The 14,995-nt window shown below is 44.7% G+C and overlaps 1 protein-coding gene across 1 annotated transcript; it reads left to right on the top strand.

Moving 5' to 3' along the window:
• Nucleotides 1-2,056: 2,056 nt before the first annotated feature.
• Nucleotides 2,057-11,896, top strand: Mtnr1b (melatonin receptor 1B). Its single transcript, XM_027951358.1, has 2 exons — nt 2,057-2,279; nt 11,025-11,896. Exons 1-2 carry the CDS (start codon nt 2,057-2,059, stop codon nt 11,894-11,896), a joined length of 1,095 nt encoding a protein of 364 aa, XP_027807159.1.
• The last annotated feature ends 3,099 nt before the right edge of the window (nt 11,897-14,995 follow it).

Raw genomic sequence — 14,995 nt, forward strand, 5'->3', positions numbered from 1 at the left:
ACTTTCTGCAATGACATTTAAAAACCTTCTCCTGTCTTCAAACCTTCCACTCTTCCTACCCCTGGAGCCTGCCTACTGAGGTAGCCTCAAGCACCCTGAGAATACAAAAGTCAGAGAGGAACTCCCTCATCTCACACCAGTCTAGAAGCACTTCTGAATTTGCACTTGGCTTCTTCTTCCTTTCTGCTGTAGGGTAGAAAGCTTCCCTCTCTTCACAATCATGGGATCTGATGGGCTCAGCTCTCAAAAATGTTTGCTCCTTTCATTAGCCACACCTTCTCCTGCAATTTCAATCACTCTTTCTCCACTGTGTCCTTCCTTTTTGCTGTTTTAAGGGGAGAGTATAACTTACATAAAATAAAATGCATTAAAGTTATATTCCATCTAAATGCTGCGGCAAACACCTGTAATCACACTCAGGAGGCTGAGGCAGGAGAATCCCAAGTTCCATGACAGCCTCAGTAACTTAGCGAGACACTGTCTCAAATAAAAAATAAAAAGGATTAGGAATGTAGCTCAGTGGTAAAGTGCCTCTGAATTCAATCACTACTACTACTACTACTACTACTACTACTACTACTACCACCACTTCTAAATTACTGCCATTACTGTTAACATCCCAGAAGTTATTTCATGTTCTTTTCCAGCCAAACCACATCCACATTGGTAGCCACTGTTCTGATTTCTATCAGTACAGATTCATGATTTAGGATTTCATGTAAAGAAATCATATAGTATGTACTCTTTATTTTCTGGCTTCTTTCATTCTATATATTGATTTTTATATTGATCAATATGGACTATTCAGTCCATGCTGCTGTGTCTATCAGTAGTTTTTATTGCTGAGCGACATTCCATTTCAAGAATATACCACAATTCATTTATGCCTTCTTCAGCAGATGGAGATTATTTCCAGGTATGGGGAACTATAAATAAGACTGTTCTGGACATAGTTGTACAAAACTTTTAGTAGAGATATATTGTCATTTTCATTTTGAATTTTCATTTCATTTTGAATATGCTTGTCACAGGATATGCATTTTTTAACTTTATAAGGAACAAACAAGTAACCCTTTAAAATTGCTGTTCCACTTTGTATTCTCATAAGGGCCATGTAAGAGAATTCCATTTGCTTCAACTTCTTGACAAATTCAGGATTAACAGTCACTTTTATTTTAGTGATTCTAATGGATGCAAAAAAGTTCTTAGAATAATGTTTGGCATAAATTTAATCCCCCAAAGAGATTAGATATTGTTACTCTCAGAGTAAGTTCTCAAACACTATGAATGAATTCCTTCTTTTGTATAATCATGTCTCACTCTTCTTGTCCTTTCTACTCCCAAACCCATGTTATAACCATCCCTAGTATTGGCTGGGAATCTATGTAAGTATTATGTTAAGATAGATAGTCATAAATTTATTAAAATATCATCTTTCTGGCAGAGACATCGCCCATGTCTCCCACAATACAGAACAACTGCAAAATATATAATGCAGGTTCACCTTTTTCTTCAACTACCTAGAGGTTAATTAGCATTCTACCCTCCTTTGCTCTTGGAGGTGTTGGGGTGGGTGGGGTGGGTGGATCAAACCTCGCCTTTCCAGCAATGGATCTTCAGGTCCTGACCACCACCATCTTCTCTCTCAAGTTGGAAAACTTGGATGGTCCTACATGGGCACAGCTTCCCCAAAGCTGTGGAGGAAATATGGAGGTCTCGCGTTTGGCCATACTCTCAGGGACAGGCCAGACAGGCTCTGGTCCCCTGAAGTGAGCCAAGCACGTGCTGAGCTCCCAGTAGCAGCACTAGCGGTAAGGTACCTACGGTTCCCCTGTGTGCCGCTGAGGGACGCACTCCCAAGTGCTACTTCTGTTCCCATATTTTCTCCGCCCCCTGCCCACGCTTAATTATCTCCTCTAGTTCTCCCCCACCGCCTTCCTTTCTTGTGAGTGTTTGGTGGGCAGCGAAGTGGGCGGCAGGAACGCCTGGCTTAGCCCTGCGCGCCCTGCCGCTATCTTGCAGAGCGCTGTGGAAGCGAATCGCCGGAGGGTCCGCAATGCAGGAGAATGGCTCTTTTGCCAACTGCTGCGAGGCGGGCGGGCTGGCAGTTCGCCCGGGCTGGTCCGGGACTGGTGGTGCGCTGCCCTCCGGGACGCCCCGGCCTCCCTGGGTAGCTCCTGCGCTATCCACCGTGCTCATTGTCACCACCGCGGTGGACGTAGTGGGCAACCTTTTGGTCATCCTCTCGGTGCTCAGGAACCGCAAGCTCCGGAACGCAGGTGAGCGTCACTCGCTGCTGGGGTCCCGAACTTTCCCTGCTCTCAGGTCTGGGCCCAGATCCCGCGATCCCATCCATTGCCTCCTCTCTCCTTGATCCCCAGCTCCCTCCTCCCACTCTCCTTCCCCCCACCCTTACTCTAACCTAATCCTTAAGTTTGGTTCTGCACTCAAAAGTTAGGGCGAATTCTGGCTCCCCAGACGTGCCCGGTTCTGGCGGCTGCCTCTGGCAGCTGTCCAGGACGCGCTTGGTACATTAAAACAGGTGTGAATGGGGAAAAGGCGTTTTGGGGTTTTTTGATGCGCTTTTGTGGCAGAGTGAGGTACTATGGGATCCCACACAGCTGGACGCTGTTGCTACCTGGAGCATTCCAATCTGTGTCCTGCCAGACAGTGCCCCTATTTGGCCACAGAAATCTCAGGACCTTTAACAACTTGTGCTCTCCCCTACCAAGCACTATGACTTCATGTAGTTGGTGCTTAGAAAATACTTTGTAAAAGAATGAGTGAATTAATGGAAGCATTCTGGTGGGCTTTATATCAAAATCCATCTCCAGGTCATCTGTAGATCCTATTCCAACCAAGAGAATGTATACTCAGAAATTGTAAATTGCTTTCAGATAAAATGGTCTGTTCTGAAAACAGGGAATTTATGGGATTAACTGTGAAAAATCAGAACAATCATTTGGCTAAATCATGGTGCAATCCCAAAGAACAAAACCAGAAGGAGGGAGTATCTGAACTCTGACCTTAACAGGTCATTGGAGCTTGCTAACCATTTCAGCCTGGGAAGAAGTTCAGTGACCTATTTGTTAATTTTGTAATTTCCCATTGGACCCTAGTGGGCAACTCAAATACAGTGTAAAAATAGCAGGAGGAAAACAAATTTAAAGCTTTAAAATGCCTTTTTAAAGGGGCTAGACAATTCAGGAAAACTGTTTTAAATAAATGATTATATAAGTATTGGGGGTTGGGGGGGAAGACTGGCAACTTGAGGATTTTCATCTGAAAAACAAGCCAAAAAATAAAAGTTTGCTCTTTTAGCCACCACACTGGGAAACTGAGTATTGTTAGGGAGATCTAAGCTTTACAACTCAGGCATTTCAATCATGATGGCTACTACTATCTGGAATAAGTAACTATTCTAAGATGTTATTGTATCTTTGAAGGAAAACATATTAGGAAAGAGCAAGCTGTGATTAGAAAACGATAGTTAACATTTTGGTTGTATTGTCCCTTTGCAGCAACCACAAACATTCATTTCCTGCACAGAGAGGCAGGAGGAAGGCAGCTCCTGGCACTTCTCCCTTAGGAAGGATGGGCCCTCCAGGTTCTGACCCTGGACATTTCTTTCCTTCCCTAACTTTCTGGGTGTTTAGAAAAGGCCTGGCAGATTGTAGCTCAGTGCTCAGTAATTGGGTTTCCTGCCATGAGAAAGGTGGTTGAGGGAACAGACTGCTGCTTCCTCTTGCCTGAGGAGAACAGCATCCTCTCCCCTCTGTACTATCCAGGAAGGTCTGGGCTCTTCTGTGCTCTAGGCAGTCTTCACAAAAAGCTTACTGGTCTGAGAGCAATGAGGGGAATGAGCATGTTAAATTGCTGGCACATCCTCCATCCTGCCCTTCCATGTGTCTGCTACTCACCAGCACCAGAAATATGTATGTATTGCTGAGGGTGAGGAGTGGGGATGGAAACCAGGGCTCATGCATGTTGGGAAAGAGCCATACCATTGAGCTATACCCCAGGCCCCAGAAAAAAAAATAATATGGTAGCTAATGACATGTATTCCTGCTCTATTGGTGACTTTGGCAGTCATGCAATTTAACCAGTATTTTTTATTCTGTTTTGTTTTGTTTTAGGTGCTAGAGGTGAGATCCAGGACTATACACATGTTAGAGGAGCTCTCTACCACTGAGCTACATCTCAGTCCTTAAGCAATTTTTATATGACCATTGGCTTTATTTGCCATAGTCATGAAAAACTGTAGTATTGACTTAAACTAAATGATGTTAGTGGAGTGAGATTTCAAAACATGCTTAAAATATTTTGAATAGCACCCTTTCCACTTTTTTTGTTAGACCTTCTCTTATTGATGTGTTTGGATTTACTTAAAATTAAAAAAAAAACATAATTCATACCTTTTCATAACTAAGTCTGGCTTCTCAATTAATCAATATTAAGAAATTAGAACTTGGCATTGAGAACATAAAATTTCTAACAACTAGATACATAGCCCAAATTGAGGTCACAGTGTGCTTCTTAGAGATATCTTTATCCTTTACTTGACTATTATAAGCCCAAATCTGTGGGGCAGATCCTTGTCACTCATACAGGGGAATAGTTTCTTCTGCAGCTGGTTGCTGTGTGTGGTGAGTTGGCTTTTTCAGAGACTCCATTGAAGAAAGGCAGACAGGGAGGAATGAAGTGATGGTGAGGGTAGGTTCAGGATACTGTCCTGAGCACACTCTGTCCTTACTGTCCCCCTACCTCCTCCACCTACAGAACAGCAGAATATAGCTCCCATGACATTCATGACTGACCTAACTGCTGAACTACGGCCTCATCTCACTCATGCCAAAGGGGACTGCTGCCACTTCCCATGCAATCCATGCTCTGATGCACAGAGAAAGTCCCCAGCCTCTTCTGCCTGGTCAACATCTGCTTCTTTTCAAACCTCTTCCCCAGCTTCCCTACAAAGTTGTTAATGCTTTCTATCAATACCATGAATAGCAAAGTGAGTATCTCCCTCCTCAGGCTTCCTCAACAGCCTGTGCTCCCCAGGTAGCACTGTAGCATCCGCCTCTCTCTACTGTTTTTATCTCTCCCTCACTGGACTGCATGAAAGCAGGGATTTTATTCCATTTCTGTCCACAGAGCCAGGCACACAGTAGGACCTGGATGCACTTCTGTTGAAACCAATTGAATATGGATGAGATATTCAAAGCAGTGGGACAGAGAGAATGAATGCTACTTCATGAGGTAGGGTGTATCTTAGGTACAGGACTCAGCACAAAATCAGCAGGAGTTTCATGGGAGTAAATTGCTTCGAGTACTGAAAGCCCAAGAACATCTCACTTTTGCCCTCCAAGGCTGACGATTAACACCATCTTCACAAAGGCATGGCTGCTCTCTGGCTGCTCCTATGTGGCTAGAGTCCTTCAGCAGGCTCCAGGTGCTCCATAGTTCTCTGATATTGTACCCTGATGATTCCTCTCAGGGAACATGCCCTCTTGCTGGTCTGTTCTGAACCACTGTAAGCTGCCTTTAAAATGTGAGCTTCCTGTGACTACCTGAATTATCCAGACAGTCCCTGCCCTAGAGAGCTCAGAGAACCCTGTCCTAACAGTAGCATCTGGTCTCCTCTCCTTTAGCAGAGAGAAAAGTGCAACAGTACCCTGGCTCCACAGGCACACAGGCTGTGGCCTCATGATGGGCTTTTATGCTGCAGCTGGAGGAAAGGCCACCTGGGAGGTGTTGTTAGTGAGTAGAAACTTTGGCACTTCTAGGGTATTTCAATCATTTGTAAGGCAGAAAGACAGACAGAAGCTGACATGGGAATTGCTCAGGAAAATATGAAGCATTCGCTTGCTGAACATACAGGTTCTTGTTCACAGTCTGCTCTATTCACACTGGAAAAGCAACCTTTCCCCCAGGCAGCCAGCAGAGTTCAGGGACTGCACCATTTCTTATCTGAACCAGTACCTACCTATGAGGTTACTGGTAGGATGTTCTGCCTGTGCAGATGTTTAGTTTCCCAGTCAGAGCAGAGCCTGCAAGGTAGCCCCTTTCCATTCTCAATGAGAAATGAGCAGTGTGTGAATCCATGCGATGGCCCTGAACAAAAGCACTTAGAAGGCCCAGAGAGGAGGGAAACCTTTAGTAGGTTCACAATCCCTGTACTCCAGGAGTTCCAGGGTAAGGTGGAGTCCACTCCATTCAGTTTGTTTTTTTTTGTTTTTGTTTTTGTTTTTTTTGCCTACCACCAACACTTACTGAGAAGTCACTTGCTACCAGGTATCTTTTGAGCCAGATTTTGAGTGTGTGTTATCAGCTGAAGGCCAAACTGGGCTGCCTTGGAGTCCCTCCCTACCATCTGAGCTTTCCAACTTCACATTTTGGCTGTGCATACCTTATTATATCTTCACTGAGCAAAAAAAATGAGCACTTTATAAAATCCCATAATTACGTATTTAGCTGCCTAATGAGGAAAGCTCTTAATCCTCTTTAATTCCCCCCAAGAAATTCTCAGTAGCCCAGGGGTATAAAGACTTTCATGTTTGACTGCTTTTGTTTCCAAAATATTGAATTCTGTATTTAGACGTGATGTTCTGAAAAACTGAGAAGGTACTCAATGTGGGTAATAGGACATCTGATTTTAGACATGTGTTGCTAAAAAAGTAAAAGTTAGGGAGTTTGGAAGGCTAGAGTTCACAATCTGTAGGTAATGTCCTACCTTCATCATCATCTTCATCCACCACTACTATAATAGCCTCAGTATCTACAGACCTTACCATCTGTGTCTGTGTAAGTTCACAGTATGATGTTCATATGATGATGAAATCACCCAATGGCACCTTGCTCCGACCATATCTCTGTATCCCTAATATTAAGTCACTCATAACCCTACTTCTGACATCTTATTTCATGGGGATCCTATTCTGACTCATGAGCCTCTTTCTTGTTCTTTCACTGAAAGTAACAACAACACATAAACAACTATAACAAGTCATAGCTAACATTACTAAGTGTTTATTATCTATCAGTTACAAATCTCTGTCCTTTGAGAGGAAGAAAAGACAAAAAAAAAAAAAAACAAACCACAATCCCCCATCAAAGGCATGTCCCTTCCTAAGTACTAACATCTCTCTCTCTCTCTCCTTTGAAGTACAGCCTACAGGGCAAAACATTACACCCCCACCTTTGCCCTTCCTGATGTCGTTGCTGGTCTACTAACTGCTGAGTTCAATGGTTAAGTTGCTGTTCTTTATCACTTACTATCCCCTTGACACCTCTTTTTCCTGGCTTCTCTATTCTTTTCTTGTTCTTTCTCCATTTTTCTCTGTTGTTGTTATGAGCAATTCCTTCTTTATCCATAAGATGAGACTCCATAAATAAAACATTTAAATAGATGGAAGAAGCCATCTTAAGGAAGCTACAAGAAATTTAGCCCTGTTAGCAATGAGAGATCTTTGTTGATTTCCCTATCATTCTCCTAATTGCATCTTGTTTTTATTTGTTTGATTGTCTCTTCTCTGAGACCATGAGCTTCTTAAAGAGGAGAGAGTGTTTTACTCACTTGCTTCCCGAACCTCCTGGATAGTCTCTAGTAGAAAACTCAGCAAGCTTGTTGAGTAAATGACTCAGTGAATATCTGTTTCTACATTGACATTTAGGTTAGTAACCAGGGGCAATTTAGTCCAACCAGACTCTTCTCTGAGCACAGAGGATGAGAGGAAAAGAGGCAAGGCAGAGGGGCAAGGGTAGCTCTGCCTTCCAGAATTCCTCTATATGATGAAGACTAGACAGCTCAGCACTGGCTAGCTCTTTTCTGGATTACCTAGATTTCCAGAAACAAGGACAGCAGAGTACAGGGAGGGTATTGTGATGGTCCCCTGTGTGAAGGGATGAGCTTTGCATATGAATACTGGAAGGGAATTCCGTTGTTTGCAAACTGCCCTGTTGTGGAGGCCTCTTTCCACTAGCCCACCTTGTCTGTGGAGGCAGATGGAAATGAGTCACTGCAGGACCTGGGATATAAATATTCATTAGAAGCCTGTACACAGGGTGAGTAGCAGTGCTGTGTGCATGCTGATTGGTTTCTCACCTGTTCAGGGAAGAAATGGAGGGAGAACTGGATCTCCTTTTGACTCTCATCCAGATAGGACCTGGCTTCTTACAGATGGGAGACAAAACAAGAATTGTATTCACCTAATTTGAAACGGTGCCAAGAAAGCCACAAGACAGTAAGACAACTGGGCAGATGAATCTACAGCAGGAACTGTTTGATTTCAGCTTTTTAACAACAGCCAGCATAATAGGGGAGAGTAATTGAATCACTTTCCACGTGGAGTTGAATGTGTTCTTCTCACTATTTACAAGCTGTTTGCCAGCCTCTAGGGCATTATTAAGAGCTGAGCCACATTAACAGGCGGAGCTTGACTCGGCTTTCCTAGGGAAACAGCTGGCAAAGCTGGCACCAGCTCCCAGCAGCTCTTGACTTTCTCTGCACGTGCTTGCAAGCGCCAAGAGCCTATTTGCCATTCATCCATGAGCCAGCGGGCCCTGCAGGGACCGATCTTCCTGTGTTGGAAAGAAGTGATTTTCTTCACAGAGTGTGCATGGATGGCGGGGGGGGGGGGGGGGGGGGGGGCGAGGAGAGTCCAAAAGAAACAGAACCAGAACTGATGAAGGAACACTAAACAGGAACACTGACCAATTCCTGTGATCAGGAAGTAACTGAAATTTTTCCCAGATTGCTTTAACTTTCAGCATTGCCTTTAAAGTTTTAAAATTGTGGGACAAGAAGTAGTTAGGCTCATGATGCAGCTGAAGCTAAGAAATTTGAAAAGAAAATTCCCACTCCCTGGGATATAAGTGTAGGCTGAGCAGGTGAGTTCAGACCATTGGCACTGGAGACAGCCAATGTGGCGGAGAATTAAATGGAAAGGCACTAGACCTCCCCACCCCAAGCAGATGCACATTTCTTTACTTGAAGCAACAGCTAAAGGAAAACAAGAGTTTTTTAACCAACGAAGTAAATATATTCCCCTAATAGTAGAATAGGAAGGAATCCAGAGCTCAGCCTGAACACAATTCTTCTTCAACAACCCGCCTCCACTGGAATGTCTGCAGAGACAGGGGCATTCCAGTTGTCCAGACGGCTTCCTTTCTATTCACTTACATCCTGTCTCTCTCAAACTATATTGTAGGTCCAGATACAGGAGCTAAGATAGGATTTGAGGGGGAACTTCCAAGATACTAAATAGGTTTCTTTTTAGTTGGTTCTGAATGGGGTTTACCCAGGACCTCTGAGGCCAAAATAAACACTTCTAGAAGGCTGCCTGTGTGTCTTCCAGGCTTCCAGCCCCACAGGTAGCATGTTACATGGAATCTTCTTTGAGATGGGATTAGATGTGTGCCAGGACAAGGGAGGGCTGGAGGCAGTACCTTCCCTGTCCTTGTAGGTGAATAAGTGAAAATGTAGGGTCTGCTTCTCCTGAAGATCTGACTCAGGTGAACTCCCAGTTGGTAGGCTCCAGCATCCTTTGTCTATAACTCCTGGAATCTCGACCACAGCTTGGTTTCCTCGATTGCTAAATCCTGGAGATTGTTTTCGTCTGCCTTTCTGGTCCTATGAGGTGGTTACATCAGCCTCTGCAGAGTGAGGACAGGGCTGGATATCTTAGGTCTGGGTATGGGAGTAAGTATTTAGGTCCTGAGAACTTCCAGGATACTAATTGACTTTTTTCCTGCTGATTCTGAGTGGGGTTGACCCAGAACCTCTATGGCCATTGTAAGCACTAGAGCATCAGCTTTCTTGTCACTTGGGAGTTCCTCCTGTGAGCCCATTCCACCCGCCCTCTCTGTTCAGCCACCCTAAGGCTGGCAACTTTGACCTTATCCTGTGGCAAGAGGACAGGAGATGTGAAAGACTATGCCCATGCATACTGTATTGATGCCAGTTCCTGCTGGAGGGAGTGTCTGTTGTCTTTTGAGCATATAGTAGTTTCTCAAAAAGCACAGCGCTTGACAAATGAAACAGATGGGATTAGAAATGGAGCTGCTCGTGCCCTGAACTTCATGTTGAAAAACCTACAGGTTCTTTCTTGGTGCTTTACTCATGAGTTGCTGTAGGGTTTAGAAAGCTAATCTTGAGGAGCTGAGACTGTGAGCCCTGCCACCTCCTTAGGTCTCTGGCCCAGGGTATGTGTGAGTCCTGTTAACAATGGCTATATGGTTCCCTGAGGCTCTCCTGGCTATTAAATTTGATGATGCTGCAGAATGTTCCATTCAGAGAGGAGAAGAAGTTCAGGAAGGCCCCAACACTGTGAAAGAGGAGTGCCCTCATCCCTCCTCACCCAACAGGATAGGGGCTTTGCACTATTCTGAGTGTCTGTCAAGTGGCTGTGAGTATGGGCCCTGGACAAGGCACAGAGGGAATACTGGTCCCCACTCTCAAAATCTTTCTACTATTCCAACTGCAAAATGCAACTCATATGAAGATAAATGACTTTGAGTCACTTAGAAAGTAGTCCATCAACCAGTGGAGGGGAATGTAAAAGAAAACTGTCAAAGAGAAGTGCAGGGAAGCATGGATTTGAGGTGGGGGTGGTGCTGGTAGTGATGGTGAGTCCACATTGCTCACTTTCAGATTCTCCTCCTCCAAAATCTTTGTTGGAGCTTAAATGTTATCAAGTCCCTGTCCATCTTTGCCTGCAATTTGTGAGAACCCTCTGTGTTCCCAAGCACCGGGCATCATTATTTAGTTCTCAAAATTATACTACAAGACAGGGATCATTTAGCTTCAGTTTGCAAATGATAAAGGTAAGACTTTGAGAGCTCAAGTAACTTGCTTCAGTCATCCAATTAGTAAGTAGTACAGATGCAATTAGAATCCTCAACTATGTTTCTAAATGCTATGTCATTTCCCCTCCCAATGCTGAAAGTAACTCAGTGAAGGACATGATGTTCTATATACAAAAATGTTAGGGTCTTTTCTGACTCTTGCTCTCTTTTTCCTGCTTCAGGTAATTTGTTCTTGGTGAGTCTGGCGTTGGCTGACCTGGTTGTGGCCTTGTACCCCTACCCGCTGATCCTGATGGCCATCTTCTATGATGGCTGGGCACTGGGAGAGGCGCACTGCAAGGCCAGCGCTTTTGTAATGGGCCTGAGCGTCATTGGTTCTGTCTTCAACATCACCGCCATTGCCATTAACCGCTATTGTTACATTTGCCACAGCATAGTCTACCACCGGTTCTGCGGGCACTGGCATGCTCCAATCTACATTGTCCTAGTCTGGCTCCTCACCCTGGTAGCCTTAGTACCGAACTTTTTTGTGGGGTCCCTGAAGTATGACTCACGCATCTACTCCTGCACCTTCATCCAGACGGCCAGTGCCCAGTACACAGCAGCAGTGGTGGTCATCCATTTCCTCCTCCCCATTTCGGTGGTGGCCTTCTGTTACCTGCGTATCTGGGTGCTGGTGCTTCAGGCCCGCAGGAAGGTCAAGTCAGAGAGCAAACTGCGCTTGAGGCCCAGCGACATGCGGAGCTTTCTGACCATGTTTGCAGTGTTTGTGATCTTTGCCGTCTGCTGGGGCCCCCTTAACTGCATCGGCCTCGCTGTGGCCATCAACCCTGAAGAAGTGGCTCCCCAGGTCCCCGAGGGGCTCTTTGTCACTAGTTACTTTCTGGCTTATTTCAATAGCTGCCTGAATGCCATTATCTATGGGCTCCTGAACCAGAACTTTCGCAGGGAGTACAAGAGGATCATCTTAGCCCTCTGGAACCCACGGCGCTGCTTTCAGGATGCTTCCAAAGGCAGCCATGTGGAACAACTGCAGAATCAAGCTCCACGTGTTGGTAATGCCCAGCACTTTGCCCGGGCAGATGCTCTCTAGCCTAGATCTGAGGCACACTGGTTGGGCGATAAACCCATGAAATCATGGGTGTGAATTTGCAGCAAGGTTAAGATCAGACATCCTGCTGTGCCACACCATCCTCTTTGCATCCACAGCCCACAACTTGTGGAACTCCATGCTACAGACAAGAAGCTCATCAGCTCCGTTGGTTCAGGCTGACCAGGGGATAGCCACAGGTACTGGATCTGGCTGACACTTTCTGTAGTGTGCTGGGGGCTTGGCACAGACAAGACCAAGGAAAGGGCCTGGGCCAGAAAAGCCAGTTCCTTCACATGGATTGCCCCTTATCCTCGTGCTGGAACCTAGTCACTTCCTTCTTCCCTTCGCCTGAGGGATAGAAAGAACATATCTTTTCGTGGACGCTGGAGTGAAAGAGCAAGATCAGATCGGTAGCGCTGGAAGGTGGGTGACTGCATGGCTCCAGGATGTGGGGAGTGCAGAGGGCAGCTTTCAATGCTCTCCCCATTAACCTTTTCTACACACACACACACACACACACACACACATCACAAACAGTCACACTCCCCCTCTCCTCCACCTCAGACATCTGGAGAACAAAGTCTGCTTGGCTACCTTTCCTGATTCCACCATGATCAAATGCTGTGATTTGGGGAAGGTCAGCTAACTATTTTTCAGTTCACTCATTTTAAAATGAGGATTGTGTCTGTGTCTACCTCCCAGGGCTATTGAAAGGATTCAATCATCAGCTTCCATTATTATTCTATTCAACTAAAATGAAAGATACTCTCGAAGAAGAAAAAAATCATGCAAAAACAAGGGAAGGAGAGAGAATGGAGTTGGGGAAGTGGAAGTTCGGTGGGGGGATCTCCACATGAGTACTTTTATTATAATTATGTATTTATACATTTATGTTTGTGGAAATCTCAAGTCTTCATTTAACACCAATAGATTTAGGTTTTTTCTTCAATTCAAATAATAATTGCATGACCTTTGTAGGTCTGAATCAACGTGAGAGGCCAATAGTATATTGTCTACTCTCTGGGAAGTCAGAATTGATAAATTACTCTGAGAAAAATTGGGGGACATTTTATTTATATCAGGCAATGTGGTAAATGCTTGATATAAGTATTGATATTAACACCTTTAAATCCTTTCAAAACTGTTGGAAATAATATTATTATCCACTTTCATATTAAACCCAAAGTGAAATGATTGTCTGAGTTTGCAGAGATGTTAAGATCAAAGCTCACTGTGTAGGGGTCATTTGTCTGATGGCAGCACCCACTTCTGTTTCCTCTCCTCACTCCTTGACATGTGTGGCAGGAACAAACTGGAGTGGCTAAGTACCCACATAAGTAAGCACATAAGGTGTGTAGAGGATTGCAAGGAGAGATAAAGATTACCTCAACCAGCTGGTGGTTTTCCTGATTTAAAAGCCCAGAGTTTACCTGAGGTGCTAATCTCTCAGCAGTATTCCAGATCTTCTCCCTTCCCATGAGGAACCTGGGCTGGGTGCTATACCTCGTCAACTCCTTACCTGGGAGCTTATTATTATTGCAAATCATTTGGGCCCCACCAAAAAGGTTTAAATTGTGGAAATCTGGAGAAGAGTCTGGGAATGTGGTTATGAGAAGTCCTCCATCAAATTGTTATTAGATATTAGAAGTCCTCCATCAAATAATTGGTAATGTAGTGTCATTATTGTTGCACTGTTAGGCCAAGGGTAAACTCTGGGAGACCTCCTGGTTCACACCTCAGTCTGACATGCACGAGAGTCTTGTGCTAGAGTCCTAAAGCTTCTCCTTGAGCTGTGGCTGCTTTTCTTGGTTCTGAACACTTGAGGCTGACCTAGTCAAGACAGATATTCTTCTCTGCCCTCACTGCCGTCTCCCACTAGGTACCAACTATAGAGATTTGCCCTTGACTCCAGATTTGGAGGACAGGGAAAAATGAATTTCTTTCATTTTTTAAAGAGTATTTTTAGCATTTATTGTTATTTTTATACATATAAATTGTACAGATTAATGGGTGATATTCTATACATGCATATATTATGTAGCAATCGTATCTGCCCTTCCTTCTACCCTTTCATGTTTGTGGGGAGGGAGAGGTACTAAATTCTTAACAACAGAGTGCTCCCTCCCCCTCCCCTTATCCCTATGTTTTAGTGCTGAGCTGAGTGCATTGCACATGCTCAATAAATATAGATTGAAGAGAGATTTGGATTGAAGGAACAAATCTCTCTTCGGTTTTCTGGGCCCACAGATGTAAACTAGTTTGCCTAGGCTTAGCACTGACAGTCCACTCATTGAAGACTTTTCTTGTATCCTCAGGTTTTTGGTGATGAACCAGGAACCAAGAGAAGGGCAGTGGGGAAGCCCAGGACATCAGGTGAAGCGCAGTCGGACGGCCTCACACTGTGGGTCTTGATTTTAAATAAAGACAATATTGCAAAAATGATGCAGGGATTCTGTTCATCTTCCACCTTGTTGACTCTGGGCAGTCTTGGTTAAAAGGTCCTTCTGGGACTTTCCTCAGTACTCCTCAGTTCTGGATTCTCTGTAAAACCCTCAGCCATCAGAGGAACTCAAGTATGGGGCCAGCCTTCGAACTGGGTTGACAGCTCAGATGATCCAACCTGGGCTCACTGGATCAAGAATCTCTCTCTCTCTCTCTCTCTCTCTCTCTCTCTCTCTCTCACACACACACACACACACACACACACAATTTGTGCAATATTTTGAGTATCTCTTTACTCTCCACCTGCTCCTTCTCTGTACCCTTTGTCCTCTTCTGAAATGCTGAAGTAGCTCATGGGGCCTCTTCTGGGGTTGCTTTTGTCTCAGGATAAGTAGCCTTCTCCTAGGAATGTACATTGGAAGCATTTGGGGAACACTCAAAAAACACAGAATCAGTCCGTGAGGGATGGGGTGAAGAACACCTACGGATCCCTATATGCTCCTCAGGTTCTTCTCATCTGCCGACTTGGCTGAGAGCCCTGTTCCGTGAGTACAGGCCCATGTGTCACTTCATGCCCTTCGTTATGACTTCCATCACCCACCTGACTGCTGTACATCTCCACCTAGGAGGTACTGGGTACTTCCTTCATGCCAAGCA

Source organism: Marmota flaviventris, chromosome 9 (genome assembly GCF_047511675.1).
Source record: "Marmota flaviventris isolate mMarFla1 chromosome 9, mMarFla1.hap1, whole genome shotgun sequence".
NCBI lineage: Eukaryota > Metazoa > Chordata > Mammalia > Rodentia > Sciuridae > Marmota > Marmota flaviventris.

Excerpts from the sequence above, each read along its gene's own strand:
- Mtnr1b (XM_027951358.1), top strand. The coding sequence starts at position 2,057 with ATGCAGGAGAATGGCTCTTTTGCCAACTGCTGCGAGGCGGGCGGGCTG. Across the intron at positions 2,280-11,024 it reads CCGCAAGCTCCGGAACGCAG|GTAATTTGTTCTTGGTGAGT; the intron begins GTGAGCGTCACT and ends TTCCTGCTTCAG.